Below are 12,284 nucleotides of genomic sequence, written 5' to 3' on the forward strand. Positions count from 1 at the left end.
GGCAACTGATTGCTAAGGAGCCGCAGAAGCTGTGCTTGCATCTGCCTGGTGAGGGGCGAGAGGCCCTAGGGACCGCTCCTCATTCCTGTGTGGTCACGTCTCCCTGCCGTCTCCGCTCTGGCTTCCCTGGCAGGTGCGGACGGTGTCTGCGAAGGCTCTCGGGGCCATGGTCAAGGGCATGGGGGAGTCGTGCTTTGAGGACTTGCTGCCGTGGCTGATGGAGACGCTGACCTACGAGCAGAGCTCTGTGGATCGTTCAGGCGCTGCTCAGGGTGAGTCAGGGTGGGCCCGAGGGCCAGACCTGGGAGGCGCGCTGGGGGCCCTGAGGTCCTGTAGGCTCACTCTGTCCCTTTCCTGCAGGGTTGGCCGAGGTCATGGCTGGCTTGGGGGTGGAGAAGTTGGAGAAGCTGATGCCAGAAATTGTGGCTACAGCCAGCAAAGTGGACATTGCCCCCCACGTCCGAGACGGATACATCATGATGTTCAACTACCTGCCCATCACCTTCGGGGACAAATTCACTCCTTATGTGGGGCCCATCATCCCCTGTATCCTCAAAGTAGGCACCGGTGCCCCCACTGAGGATAGGGCCTAGGGTGGGGGCCAGGACACATGCTCTCTCCTGGGGGGCTCGGCCTCTCTCCCAGATGCAGCTGGGTAGCAGGGAGTCCTGTTTTTTCTTGGGTCTGGGTGCCTAGGGAGCAGCAGGTCTGGCTGACACCCCCTCTGTGCACAGGCTCTTGCTGATGAGAACGAGTTTGTGCGTGATACTGCCCTGCGTGCGGGCCAGAGGGTCATCTCCATGTATGCTGAGACGGCCATCGCCCTGCTGCTGCCCCAGCTGGAGCAAGGCCTCTTTGATGACCTCTGGAGAATAAGGTAAGAAGTCAGGCGGAAAGACCCAGTGGCCATAGCTTTGTGTTTGGGGAACTTACTGAAAAATGAGGGCTTCCCAGGGGGCGCTAGTGGTAAAGAACCCACCTGCCAGTGCAGGAGATGTAAGCGACATGAGTTCGATCCCTGGGTCAGGATGATCCCCTGGAGGAGGAAATGGCCACACTCTAGTATTCTTGCCTGGGACATCCCACGGACAGAGGAGTCTGGTGGGCTATGGTCCATAGGATCGCAGAGAGTCAGACACAGCTGGAGTAACTTACCTCACACGCACGCACGCACTGAGAAATGAAAAGCAGAATGTTGCCAAAAGCTCTCAACTTTTCCAGATCCTCATTTCTCACCATTTGGTAACTCTCCAGTTTCCTAGAGCAGTGTCTGTAATTCCGATTCTCTTCTAAGATGTTTTTTCTCTTCAGTCCTTCAGTTTGTATCAAAATTTTAAATGTGAATGCTTTCTCATCTGGAGATTCTCCTTCTAGGATTTCGTCTCAGGGACATATTTAGTCAAGTGCTTAAAGATGTATTTAGAAGGATGTGTGTTGCGATACCGCTTATCATTTGAAAAGGTAGGTTTGAAAAAGTCAGATAGTGCGTCCACAACACAAACTTTGACCCGGCTGTTACGAAGAATGGCGTGAGGACGGCTTCTGCTGACCCAGGACGCTCCTCGGCCTTCTGTTGGCGGGTGGGGAGGTGCGGGCCGTGGCCGGGTCCTGTGTGGGCCCACTTTGCACACCCTGTGTGTGGGAGGGGTGTCTGTGTACAGGGTGATTGGTGTGCACAAGGCTGTCACCGGAGTGTCAGAGCAGTTGCCTGGGTGCCGACAGTCTGAGCGCTTGTTTACCCTCTCTTTCTTTCTATTTGTTTGTATTAATTGAACTTTCAATTTGAATACAACCGTTAGTTTTATACTCCTTCATTCAAAGAGAAACAGTTTCTCCTAGGCCTCTCCTTACATCGCATCCTGATGATCTGCATTCCTGGATTCCCTGCTCATACTTCCCTCTGTGTTTCTCTCTCTTTAATAACGTTTATTATAGAAATATTTGCATCTGCTTTTAAAAATAGCTTGTTCTTTTCCATTATTAAAGTAATGTTCGTTAGTACAAAACTTGGAAGGAACATATGTGGGAGACTGTCGAGAAATGGCTATCATTTGTGACCTCTCCCGTTCTAAGAGAACCACCACCAGTGTTTGGGGTTCGTTTCCTTTCAGTCTCTTTTCCTGGCTGGTGCTTGGCCGAGACTTCCTCCTGCGCCCTTGTGACTCTGTTCTTGGCCTCCTCCTCAGGTTCAGCTCTGTTCAGCTCCTTGGCGATCTCCTATTCCACATCTCAGGAGTCACTGGGAAGATGACCACAGAAACTGCCTCAGAGGATGACAACTTCGGAACCGCTCAGTCCAACAAGGTGCACAGCCCCAGTTGACCCTCCTCCCTCTGCTGCCGGTGGGGAGACTCCCTGGCACTCACACCGTGGGGGCTTCACCACTTCTCATTCTTGGCTCCCTTCTGCCACTGCAGGCGATCATCACTGCCCTGGGGGTAGATCGGCGGAACCGGGTGTTGGCGGGGCTGTACATGGGCCGTTCGGACACCCAGCTGGTGGTGCGGCAGGCCTCCCTGCACGTCTGGAAAATTGTGGTCTCTAACACCCCCCGCACCTTGCGCGAGATCCTGCCCACCCTCTTTGGGCTCCTGCTGGGTTTCCTGGCCAGCACATGCGCAGATAAGAGAACAGTAAGTGTCCCAGGCCTGGCTTCTGACCACAGAGCCCTGATGCCTCCTTTCAGAGGCTAGAAAGCTGGGTCTGCAGAGAATGGGAGAGCAGTGGTGTCCACCATCTAGCAGGGGAACTTTTATTTACTTAGTTACTTAAGAAATATTTCTTAAGCATCTACCATGTGCTAAGTGGGGACCTAGGACCTTGTAGAGAAGAAAAGCAGCCTTGTGGAGCTGCCGTCTGGCAGAGGAAACGGATATTAGTCAAACAGTCACACAAACAAGTGGGAAATGCAGCTATGACAAGTGCTACATGGCACTGCCAGTGCGTATACCAGGTCAGCCAACTGGGGGCTCAGGGAAGGCTTCTCAGAAGAAATGATGTTTGAAGATGAACAGTGAGTGAGCATTAGCAGGTGAGGAGGTGATGAAAGATTGTTCGGGACCAAAGGACCAGTGGTTGAGATACCAGGACTGGACACGCGCAAGCCTTGAGGTGGGCAAGGAATTTGCCCAGAGCAGGGGCTGAGCAAAGGCCAGGGCAGCTGGAGGAGGGCCCCCAGGGCCAATGATCACGTCTGACAGTCCACTCCTAACCCCCGTCTCTGGCAAACAGATTGCATAATTGGCTCTGAACAAGGGTTTGCACATGGCCTCAGAGGAGATGGGTCTTTTTCCCTGAACGTTGTGATTACAAACCCAGCTCTCCTTTCCTGGGCAAGAGCATGAGGGTTAAGTGACTTCCAGGCCACAGTTTTCAATCCAGGGAGATCAGCCCTCAACTGGACAATATGTGTTGAGTTTCTTGTTCATCCATGAGGTGCCGACTCTTTAGGCTGAGTAGGTGTGTGTGATGCAGAGAGAATTTTATTTTGTGGTGTCTTGCAAGCACCCTGGGGGCTTCTCACAGGATAGAGCATTGGGGAGAGTTAAGTCTGGCTCCAATAACATCTTGGGAGGTCCTGGGGCCCTCATTCTGGAGTGGCCCACTGGGTGTCCCGGGGTCTGCAGGGAGTCCGTCCTAACTTGAGCTCTGCCCGGCAGATCGCAGCCAGGACGCTGGGAGATCTCGTCCGGAAGTTAGGGGAGAAAATCCTGCCGGAGATCATTCCCATCCTGGAGGAAGGCCTGAGATCTCCCAAGAGCGACGAGAGGCAGGGCGTGTGCATCGGGCTGAGCGAGATCATGAAGTCCACCAGCCGGGATGCGGTGAGCATGTCCTCAGGGCCTGAAGGCCTGCCGCCCACCCCCCTCAGAGGGCCGGAGGGTGAAGGCTCCCGGAGAAGCTGCTCCATTAACGACACTTCACCCTCAGGGACACGCCAACCTCACTCCAGAGGGTGATGTGGGCAGTGAGGTGCTGATGGGGCCACAGCACCCTGGGCTTTCTCACCTCTCAGCTTTCCCACCTCTCAGCTTTCGCACCAGTTTATAGGCTAAGACCTCAGCAGTTTAGAGGCCTGGGGTGGCTTTTGGAGATTGAGGTGGTCTTTCTCTCAGCACTCCTGAGGTGGCTTCAGATTAATCCTTTTGTGTCAGTCCATCAGTTCAGTTCACGTGTGTGATGTGCTTAGCCGGGAAGGGAGGTGCATGTATGTGAGAGGTGGAGGGTGGCGGGGAGCAGGAGGGCGTGGAGTAGATGAGAGTGAGCACCCAGTGGGTGGAAACGCGTTGTCTCCAGCAGTGAGATTGTTTCCATATAGCAACAGTCAAGGGGGTTGGAGTCTTTCACTGACCCTACTGTTTCCAGTTGAGCTTTCAGACATACCTGGGGAGTAGGTTGAGCATAGGCATGGAGCTCTAGACTGGGATGAAAGCGCCAAAGCAATGAGTGGACAGTGGGTCAGAGATGCGAGCATGTGGCCAATTGCTCAGCCTGAACAGCCTCATCTAATTCTTCTCCAGCATGGGTCAGTACATGTGTGCCGTTTGGGGTTTTTATAGTTGCGTTTTTCAAAGAACAAAGGTACACTCTGCCATCAGATGGGACTGTGATAAATTAAGTGGGTAGTGCCCCAAAGCCTGAGGCCCTGCCCATGGCATGGCCACCATATTCAGATTCAGTCCTTAGAGTCATCGAGGGGCATTGCTTTGGTGGAATTGGTTACAGAGCAGTTGTTGGCCCCACTGTAGACCCAGAGACTTCATAAGGGAGCAGGTATTTGAGTTGAGACTTGACGAAGGACTTGGAGTTTCCCAAGATGATGAGCAAAGGAGCCTGGGGAGTGGAGGCCAGGTCACTTGGGGCCTCACCGTGGGAAGGAGTTTGCCATTTCCATGAGAGACCAGAGTATCTGGGGAACTTGCCAAAAAAAAATCAAGACTGTTAACTGTTAAGTCCATGGCTTAGTTGGTAAAGAATCTGCCTACAATGCAGGAGACTGTCTGCAACGCAGGAGATGCAGGTTCCATCCCTGGCTCGGGAAGATGCCTGGGGAAGGAAACGGCAGCCCACTCCAGTATTCTTGCCTGGAAAATCCCATGGATGGCGGAGCCTGGCAGATGGCAGTCCAGGGAGTCGCAAGAGTCGGATATGACTTAGCAACAAAACCACCCTCCCTGGGGGAAGGCTCCTGAGGGGCAGATCACAGATCCTCTCTGCTTTCTCATACTTGTGCATTTCCACAGAAACCAGCTGAGTGAAAAGTCTAGATCCGGCAAGAGTCCAGGAAGCCTGTCTAGGCCAGAGGTCCTCATCGCCCCCACCCCCGCTGACTTTCTCTCCCTCCACCACATCAGGTTCAGCGCTCTCATGCCGTTGCAGGTGCTGTATTTCTCTGAGTCCCTCGTGCCCACGGCAAGGAAGGCCTTGTGTGACCCGCTGGAGGAGGTCAGAGAGGCGGCGGCAAAGACCTTCGAGCAGCTGCATTCCACCATCGGCCACCAGGCCCTGGAGGACATCCTCCCGTTTTTACTGAAGCAGCTGGTGAGTGGCTCCGCCTCACTCCTGCCAGGAGGGGTTCCACCATCTCCGTGGAGGCCGCATGCCGGGGCTGACTCTGCCAAGGCAGCCAGTGCAGGCCCCAGAGGGAGTGGGTACACAGGATGGAATTGACTCTCTAGGGGGCCAGGTGGGAGGTACTGGGGCCAGGGAGGTCCAGACTCCAGAGGCTGGGAGGAGAGCAGCTCCCAGACGTCACCCCATGCCCCTCTGCAGGATGATGAGGAGGTGTCCGAGTTTGCCTTGGACGGTCTGAAGCAGGTGATGGCCATCAAGAGCCGTGTGGTGCTGCCCTACCTCGTGCCCAAGGTAAGTCCCCACACGTGGCGACCCCCCCTGGCCCGGCAGCCATAGCCACGTCACCGTCCCCTAGTTATGTGAGGACCAGCTCTGAACCCAGATGCTGGGGGAGGCCAGCGACTCTGCAGTGGGACAGGATCTCCAAGATCCCAGTGCTACAGCCAGCACGGGCAGGCCCCACTGAGCTGATGTTCATCGTCCTGCAGCTGACGACCCCGCCTGTCAACACCCGGGTGCTGGCTTTCCTTTCGTCTGTGGCGGGTGATGCCCTGACGCGTCATCTTGGCGTGATCCTCCCGGCGGTCATGTTGGCCCTGAAGGAGAAGCTGGGGACTCCAGACGAGCAGCTGGTGAGGGGCACAGTCACCCCTGCAGACTCCATCTGTGTGCTGTCCCATCCTGGAGGCACGTGCTCAGCCGAGGTGTCGCCTGTGCTTTTAGGAGATGGCCAACTGTCAGGCCGTGATCCTGTCCGTGGAGGATGACACCGGGCACCGGCTCATCATCGAGGACCTGCTGGAAGCCGCTCGCAGCCCTGAGGTGGGCATGAGGCAGGCCGCGGCCATCGTTCTCAACATCTACTGCTCGCGTTCCAAGGCGGACTACACTAGCCACCTGCGGAGCCTGGTCTCAGGCCTGATCCGCCTCTTCAACGACTCCAGCCCCGTGGTTCTGGAGGAGAGCTGGGACGCCCTGAATGCCATCACCAAGGTGAGGGGCTGCTGGACCACCTCTGGTGGAAGACAGTTCCGGGTGTTTCCAAGACTAGATGCTGTCGGCCAGCTTCAGCATCTGTCCCTGCGGGGCTGGTCTCGCCTGTGCTCCCGCCCACACCCTTCCTTCCCCCTGCTGCATTATTTGGAAGCTGTCTTAAGAGGGCTTGACTTGAACCCTGACATCCTTTTTGCTTTTCCCCGGTGTCCCACAGAAACTGGATGCGGGTAACCAGCTGGCCCTCATTGAGGAACTGCACAAGGAAATCCGGTTCATAGGAAATGAGAGCAGAGGCGAGCACGTGCCAGGCTTCTGCCTCCCGAAGAAGGTGAGCCAGGGCCCTGGGAGGGCCCCGCGGTCGTGTGGCTCTCCTCCACCTTCCCCCGGGTCCCCAGCACTGGGGCCGCTGGGGCAGCTGCGTGTTACTGCACGCAGTGCTCTCGGTGCTGTTGTGCACTTCCACGGACAGCGTGTTTCTTCCCCACGGTGGCCCCGCGGGGACAGGGTCAGGGTTCACCACCTCCAGTTCAGCTGTGGAGGTCACCCCAGAGCAGATGAGTGACAGGGCTGCAGGGACTCTGCTCTCGTTCCCCAGCCAGCACTCTCTCAGCCCACGACCCTGGACGCCTGACTCGGTCGCTCATGGAGTTGAAGAGAGGGTGGCTGACAGGAGCTCCTGGCTTCGGGTGGGGGACATCTGGGCCCAGAACCTTTGCGGTTTGACTCTCAGGTGCGATTCTCTTGTCAGGGGGTAACGTCCATCCTTCCAGTGCTGCGGGAGGGGGTCCTGACTGGCAGCCCAGAACAGAAGGAGGAAGCCGCCAAAGCATTAGGCTTGGTAATCCGCCTGACTTCGGCAGACGCCCTGCGGCCCTCCGTGGTCAACATCACCGGCCCTCTGATTCGCATCCTGGGGGACCGGTTCAGCTGGAACGTGAAGGCAGCTCTGCTCGAGACACTCAGCCTCTTGCTGGCCAAGGTGAGGACTGACAGGTTCACTTGGTCCACTTGGATCTTAGAGCCCAGATCTGTGCACAGGAGACCAGCACCCGGTGTGCTATGCAGGCAGGGCAGAGGGAGCGAAGACCTTGGACTCCAGACTCACCACACATGGTCAAGGCCAGGTCCACCACTTGGCAGATGTGTGGCCAGAATGACCTCAGAAGGTCGTGCAACTTCTGAGCCTGCTCCTTCACTTGTGTGTTGAGGGTACAACACTGCTTGTCTCTCAGAGGGCTGTGAGATACGGGGCTCAGGTGAAATAACATCTAATGACACGTTCTAACTCAGCACACCAGCGTGTGTGTGTCTGATAATCGCTTTTATTAGAAGTGGTTCAAAGGGACCCTGCTCCAAAATCCAGGGCCATGTGAGTACATTAGAAACCTTGTTCACATACATTTCCCATCTTTATGACTACCTCATAAAGGGAGATGAAGAGAATCTGAGGAGAGAACGCAAAGGAAGTCCAAGAGCAACTTCAGTAACTTTAGTTTTTGCCCAAAGTGTCAAAAGCGAAGCAACACATTAACTGTTTCTGATACTTTACAGGCTAATAATTAAAGCCTTTAGGCTTAGAGAGTTATAAACAGCCAAGATTTATTTTGGTAAAAAAAATTCTTACTTGTGGTTTGGAAACAAAAGCTTAAAAGAGTTGCAGCTTTTTTCCTTCTGGGAGAAAAGTGTGGGGGAGCAACTTCCCAGCTAAAAAATGGGACTGTGAGCATCACCCTCATTCTGCTGGAAATTGTCTTTTCTTTTTTCTTTTTATTTAAGTATCATCTTTACCTTCCATTCTGTGCTGTTCGTGTGTGTGTGTGTATGTGTGAATTGTGTCCAGATGTGTGTGTGTGTGTGAATTCTGTGTGTGTGTGTGTGAATTCTGTGTCCAGATGGAACCTTGCCCTCCTGGAGTTTGTCCTACAGGCTGTGAGCCAGGTGTCACCCATGGGCAGGTGGCTCTCACCGCAGCTTTGCTGGCTTTATTCTGTGGTCCGCCTCCCAGCAGCCTGCCAGCCCCAACCCCAGTGTCTCTAGACCCTGAATGGCATTGAGCCTCCAAACAGCTGCTTTTTCCTTCCCTTTTAGCCTTGAGTAGGTCTTTCCTCTGGGCCCATCTGTAGTTTGTCACAGACGTGCGTCTTTTCCTCCACGTGGTCAGGCCTCAGACTGGATTGTCAGTGCATGGGTGCACGTGTGTACAGGGATGACCACCCAAAGCCACCTGTTCTGTAGGATCGTGTGCAGTAGGTGGCACCTGGCCTGTTTACCTGCCTTTGCAGAATGTTCTTCCACGGTACTGACAGGTCTGCTGGCCCGCTCTGTAATGTATTCAGAGCCAGGGGTTTCGAGTCACTTGTCCACATGGGCAGAACTCCCCTAAGCCGAGCTGATGGTTCCCCGCTCATGGGAAGCTGGAAGCAGAAGAGGAGGCTGAGGGGACCCTCTGTGCCGGGCTCCCCCGTCTTGCGGCGCCTCTGCTCCTGGCCTGAGTGTGGAGCCGCGCGGGTTCAGGGTGCTTTGTTTTCGTGCCTGTGTGCCCTGTGGCCCGCACGCCCCCTCAGCCAGGCTCTGGGATGGGGGTCTCTCTGACAGGTCGGGATCGCCCTGAAGCCCTTCCTGCCCCAGCTGCAGACCACCTTCACCAAAGCCCTGCAGGACTCTAACCGCGGCGTGCGCCTGAAGGCCGCCGACGCGCTAGGCAAGCTCATTTCCATCCACATCAAGGTGGATCCTCTCTTCACGGAGCTGCTGAACGGCATCCGGGTCATGGAGGACCCGGGCGTCAGGTGAGGCGCTGGCGCGGGGAGAGCTGTGGCTGTGGGGCAGCCCGGCCCTGCCTGTGCGGTGGGAGCGCGGGTGGAGGAGAGCCGGGTTTGAGTCGGGCGCGTTGGTTCTGCAGGGACACCATGCTGCAGGCCCTGAGGTTTGTGATTCAGGGAGCAGGGGCCAAAGTGGATGTGGTCATCCGGAAAAACATCGTCTCGCTCCTGCTGAGCATGCTGGGACACGACGAGGTACTGCCGCAGGTGGATGCGGGGCACGCGGGCTGGGCTGGTTTCCCTTCCCTCGGGCTGGCGTCTCTGCCTCGAGAAGCAGAACCTGGTCAGGAGTGACCATCACTCCCGACGTTCGTGTCGCCCTGTGGTTTGCCGCACCTCTGGTCGTGAGGGAGACAGGCACTTAGTGTTGATATGGGCGGCGTATCGTGTAGGTAAGGGAGGCTAAGGTTTCTAAAGTCCCAGGTCTCTGCTCATTTGTTCTCTAGTCTTAAGTCGCTTCCCCTTCTCTGCCCCTCATTTCCCCAGTTGTAAAATGAAGAGTTTTGGTTTTTGGCTCGGGAAGCATTTGCTGATGTGCAGAGCCTTGCCCAGGGGTGAATGAAGTGTGGGCACAGCCCTCAGGAAACAGTGTCTGGTGTCTGTCCGGAGGGGGGTGCTCAGCACTGTTTGCGAGGGGCAGACTGACCTGGGCCGTGCCCTAGCACGTGGTAGAGTAAGAACCGGGACTGAGCCCATGACTCCTGGTTCTCTGTCCCAAGGCCCTTCCTGGCCCCGTCTGCAAGCATCTGTGAAGTACCAGTTGCTCTCTGATGAGCCCCAAAGCAGTTGAGTCTTTGAGAAGGATTTTCTCTTTCCCCTTTGATTGACACTGTGGGGCTGATCTCTGGAGGGAGGCCTCAGGGTTCGCACGGAACTGCACCTTGTTTGCCCATGCCCAGGGCTGGTTATCCCCTGCAGCTGAGGCCCTGGCCTTTTGTGGCACAGATGGGAGCCTCTGCCTTCTCTTGGTCACGGTCTGTCAGGGTTTTATAGGGCCACTCACAGTGCAAGCAAAAGTTAGTAGGCAAACCAATTTGCATTTCATCACAATGGAGCTTAAAATAGACCCCTTAGAGAGAGTGGGTGTTGTGTCAGAGAGAGCCAGCTTTAGCCTCGCGTGACACCTGGGAGCTCAGAGGCCCAGACTGCCGGCCGGCCACCCTCCTCCCCCTCAGAACTTCTGCTGGATCAGAGGTGGCAATCCAGGGTGCTGGCCTGGCTCATGCGTCTCCACGGGCCCTTGAGGCCCTGGTTGGTTGGTTGTTTGTTTTGTTTGGGAGAGGCACGCCAAGTTGGCACTTCGAATACTATAGCACGTAACCCAAAATCCTCTGCACAGCATCCTGTAGTGAGCCAGCAGGGAGAGTGGCCAGGAAGTGCTTATGTACAAGACTTTGGTTTTGACACAGAACTCTCAGCCTTTCCCTATTGCCCTGGGCCAATTAGAGCTTCAGTGTGACTTCCCAGGACAGACCCACACAACGTTGGGGCAGCAGGGAGCCTCTCTGGACATAGGCGGACACGTGAGAGGTTTGGGAGTGGGGTGGGGTGGGGTGAAGTGGGGGTGGAACTCCCAGTGGTTCTGTAACCACCTTCCCTGAGGACTATGGGCAGAGCTTGCCTCCCTCCCCGCCTCACAGCGCTGTTGATAGTAACTGAGATAATAAACGTGAATCACTCAGGCTTGTAAGAAGAAAGGTGCTATGTAAATACAGTTATTGTTGCTATTATGATGATGATCACCATATGCACACACGCTGGAGTTTTCTATAATTAAGTTAAGTGCTGGGTGTGTAATTTTTAACTCAGCACCGAGTGGCAGCCCGCCTCTCTGGCGGCGGGAGTGTGTGTGCTGGAGGGAGGACTGGACTTGGCGTCCACCTCCCTCGCACCCTGGTGCCCGCAGAGCCCATGTGGGCTGGCACCCTGGTTTACCACCTTCTCTGCCCCGTCAGGACAATACGCGCATCTCCTCGGCCGGGTGCCTGGGGGAGCTGTGTGCCTTTCTGACGGAAGAGGAGCTCAGCACCGTTCTTCAGCAGTACTTGCTGGGTAGGCCTCTTGTGTGCACTTTTCGGGGCTCTCTGTCTCCCCTGCCCCTCAGAGGGTCTTCTGGTAGCTGGACCAGCCTCTCCTTGGAAATGTCAAAACGGAGTTTCCGGCGGGTCTTGCAGCCCGGAGCGTCTCTGCTCTGAGGACGTAGCTGTGGTTGGGAGTGGCCTGTGAGGGATGGCCACTCGGGGCAGGGAGGTCTGTGTGCAGTGAGGACTGGGGTTCCCGCCAGGCTCCAAGCTGACACACGAGTCTCAGGTGGTGGAGGTGGGCTTCGCGGGTGGTAGACGGTGCAGGTCGACCCCCCTGTGTCCTTCCACCCAGCGGACGTGTCCGGCATTGACTGGATGGTTCGGCACGGGCGGAGCCTGGCTCTCTCCGTGGCTGTGAGCGTGGCTCCCAGCAGACTCTGCGTAGGCAAGTACGGCAGCGATGTCCAGGACATGATCCTCAGCAACGCCATGGCAGACAGGGTAAGGCTGTGGGGCGGCCAGACTAGGTGGTCAGAATTTCACTCTTGCCACTAACTTCCTGTGCCCTGGGACCAGTGCTTGGTCTCCCTGGGCACTGTTTTATCAACTAAACAGTGAGGAGTTTGGGTTGGAGCATCCAGAGGTCCCTTCAAGGCCAGAAAGTCTCTATTTCTGGGAACTAGGGTCTCAGGCTTTGTTCACCTGCCCCACAGCCAGGCAGAACCTCTTTATGAGAGCCGTCAAAGGGTCTTGGAGGTGATGTTGGGGGTGGGGTGGGGACTGGTGGTGGAGGGCCAGGGTCCCCAGAAATGCCTAGGGAAGGGATGGTGTATGGCCCTGCTGCCCTGAGGAGCGAGCCAGAGGCACC

At 56.0% G+C, this 12,284-nt stretch overlaps 1 protein-coding gene across 1 annotated transcript in view; it reads left to right on the top strand.

Annotated features, from left to right (window-relative positions):
- Window positions 1–12,284, top strand: part of GCN1 (GCN1, eIF2 alpha kinase activator homolog) — a 54,485-nt gene that overhangs the window by 39,413 nt on the left and 2,788 nt on the right. Inside the window, 16 exon segments of the mRNA XM_018061139.1 lie at window positions 134–272; window positions 361–557; window positions 735–877; window positions 2,187–2,304; window positions 2,418–2,633; window positions 3,660–3,824; window positions 5,380–5,541; window positions 5,773–5,865; window positions 6,063–6,206; window positions 6,298–6,567; window positions 6,785–6,898; window positions 7,319–7,549; window positions 9,166–9,359; window positions 9,473–9,587; window positions 11,348–11,444; window positions 11,769–11,917. Of these exon segments, the coding sequence (XP_017916628.1) occupies window positions 134–272; window positions 361–557; window positions 735–877; window positions 2,187–2,304; window positions 2,418–2,633; window positions 3,660–3,824; window positions 5,380–5,541; window positions 5,773–5,865; window positions 6,063–6,206; window positions 6,298–6,567; window positions 6,785–6,898; window positions 7,319–7,549; window positions 9,166–9,359; window positions 9,473–9,587; window positions 11,348–11,444; window positions 11,769–11,917 (2,547 nt within the window).

This window comes from Capra hircus, chromosome 17 (assembly GCF_001704415.2).
Source record: "Capra hircus breed San Clemente chromosome 17, ASM170441v1, whole genome shotgun sequence".
Classification (NCBI taxonomy): domain Eukaryota; kingdom Metazoa; phylum Chordata; class Mammalia; order Artiodactyla; family Bovidae; genus Capra; species Capra hircus.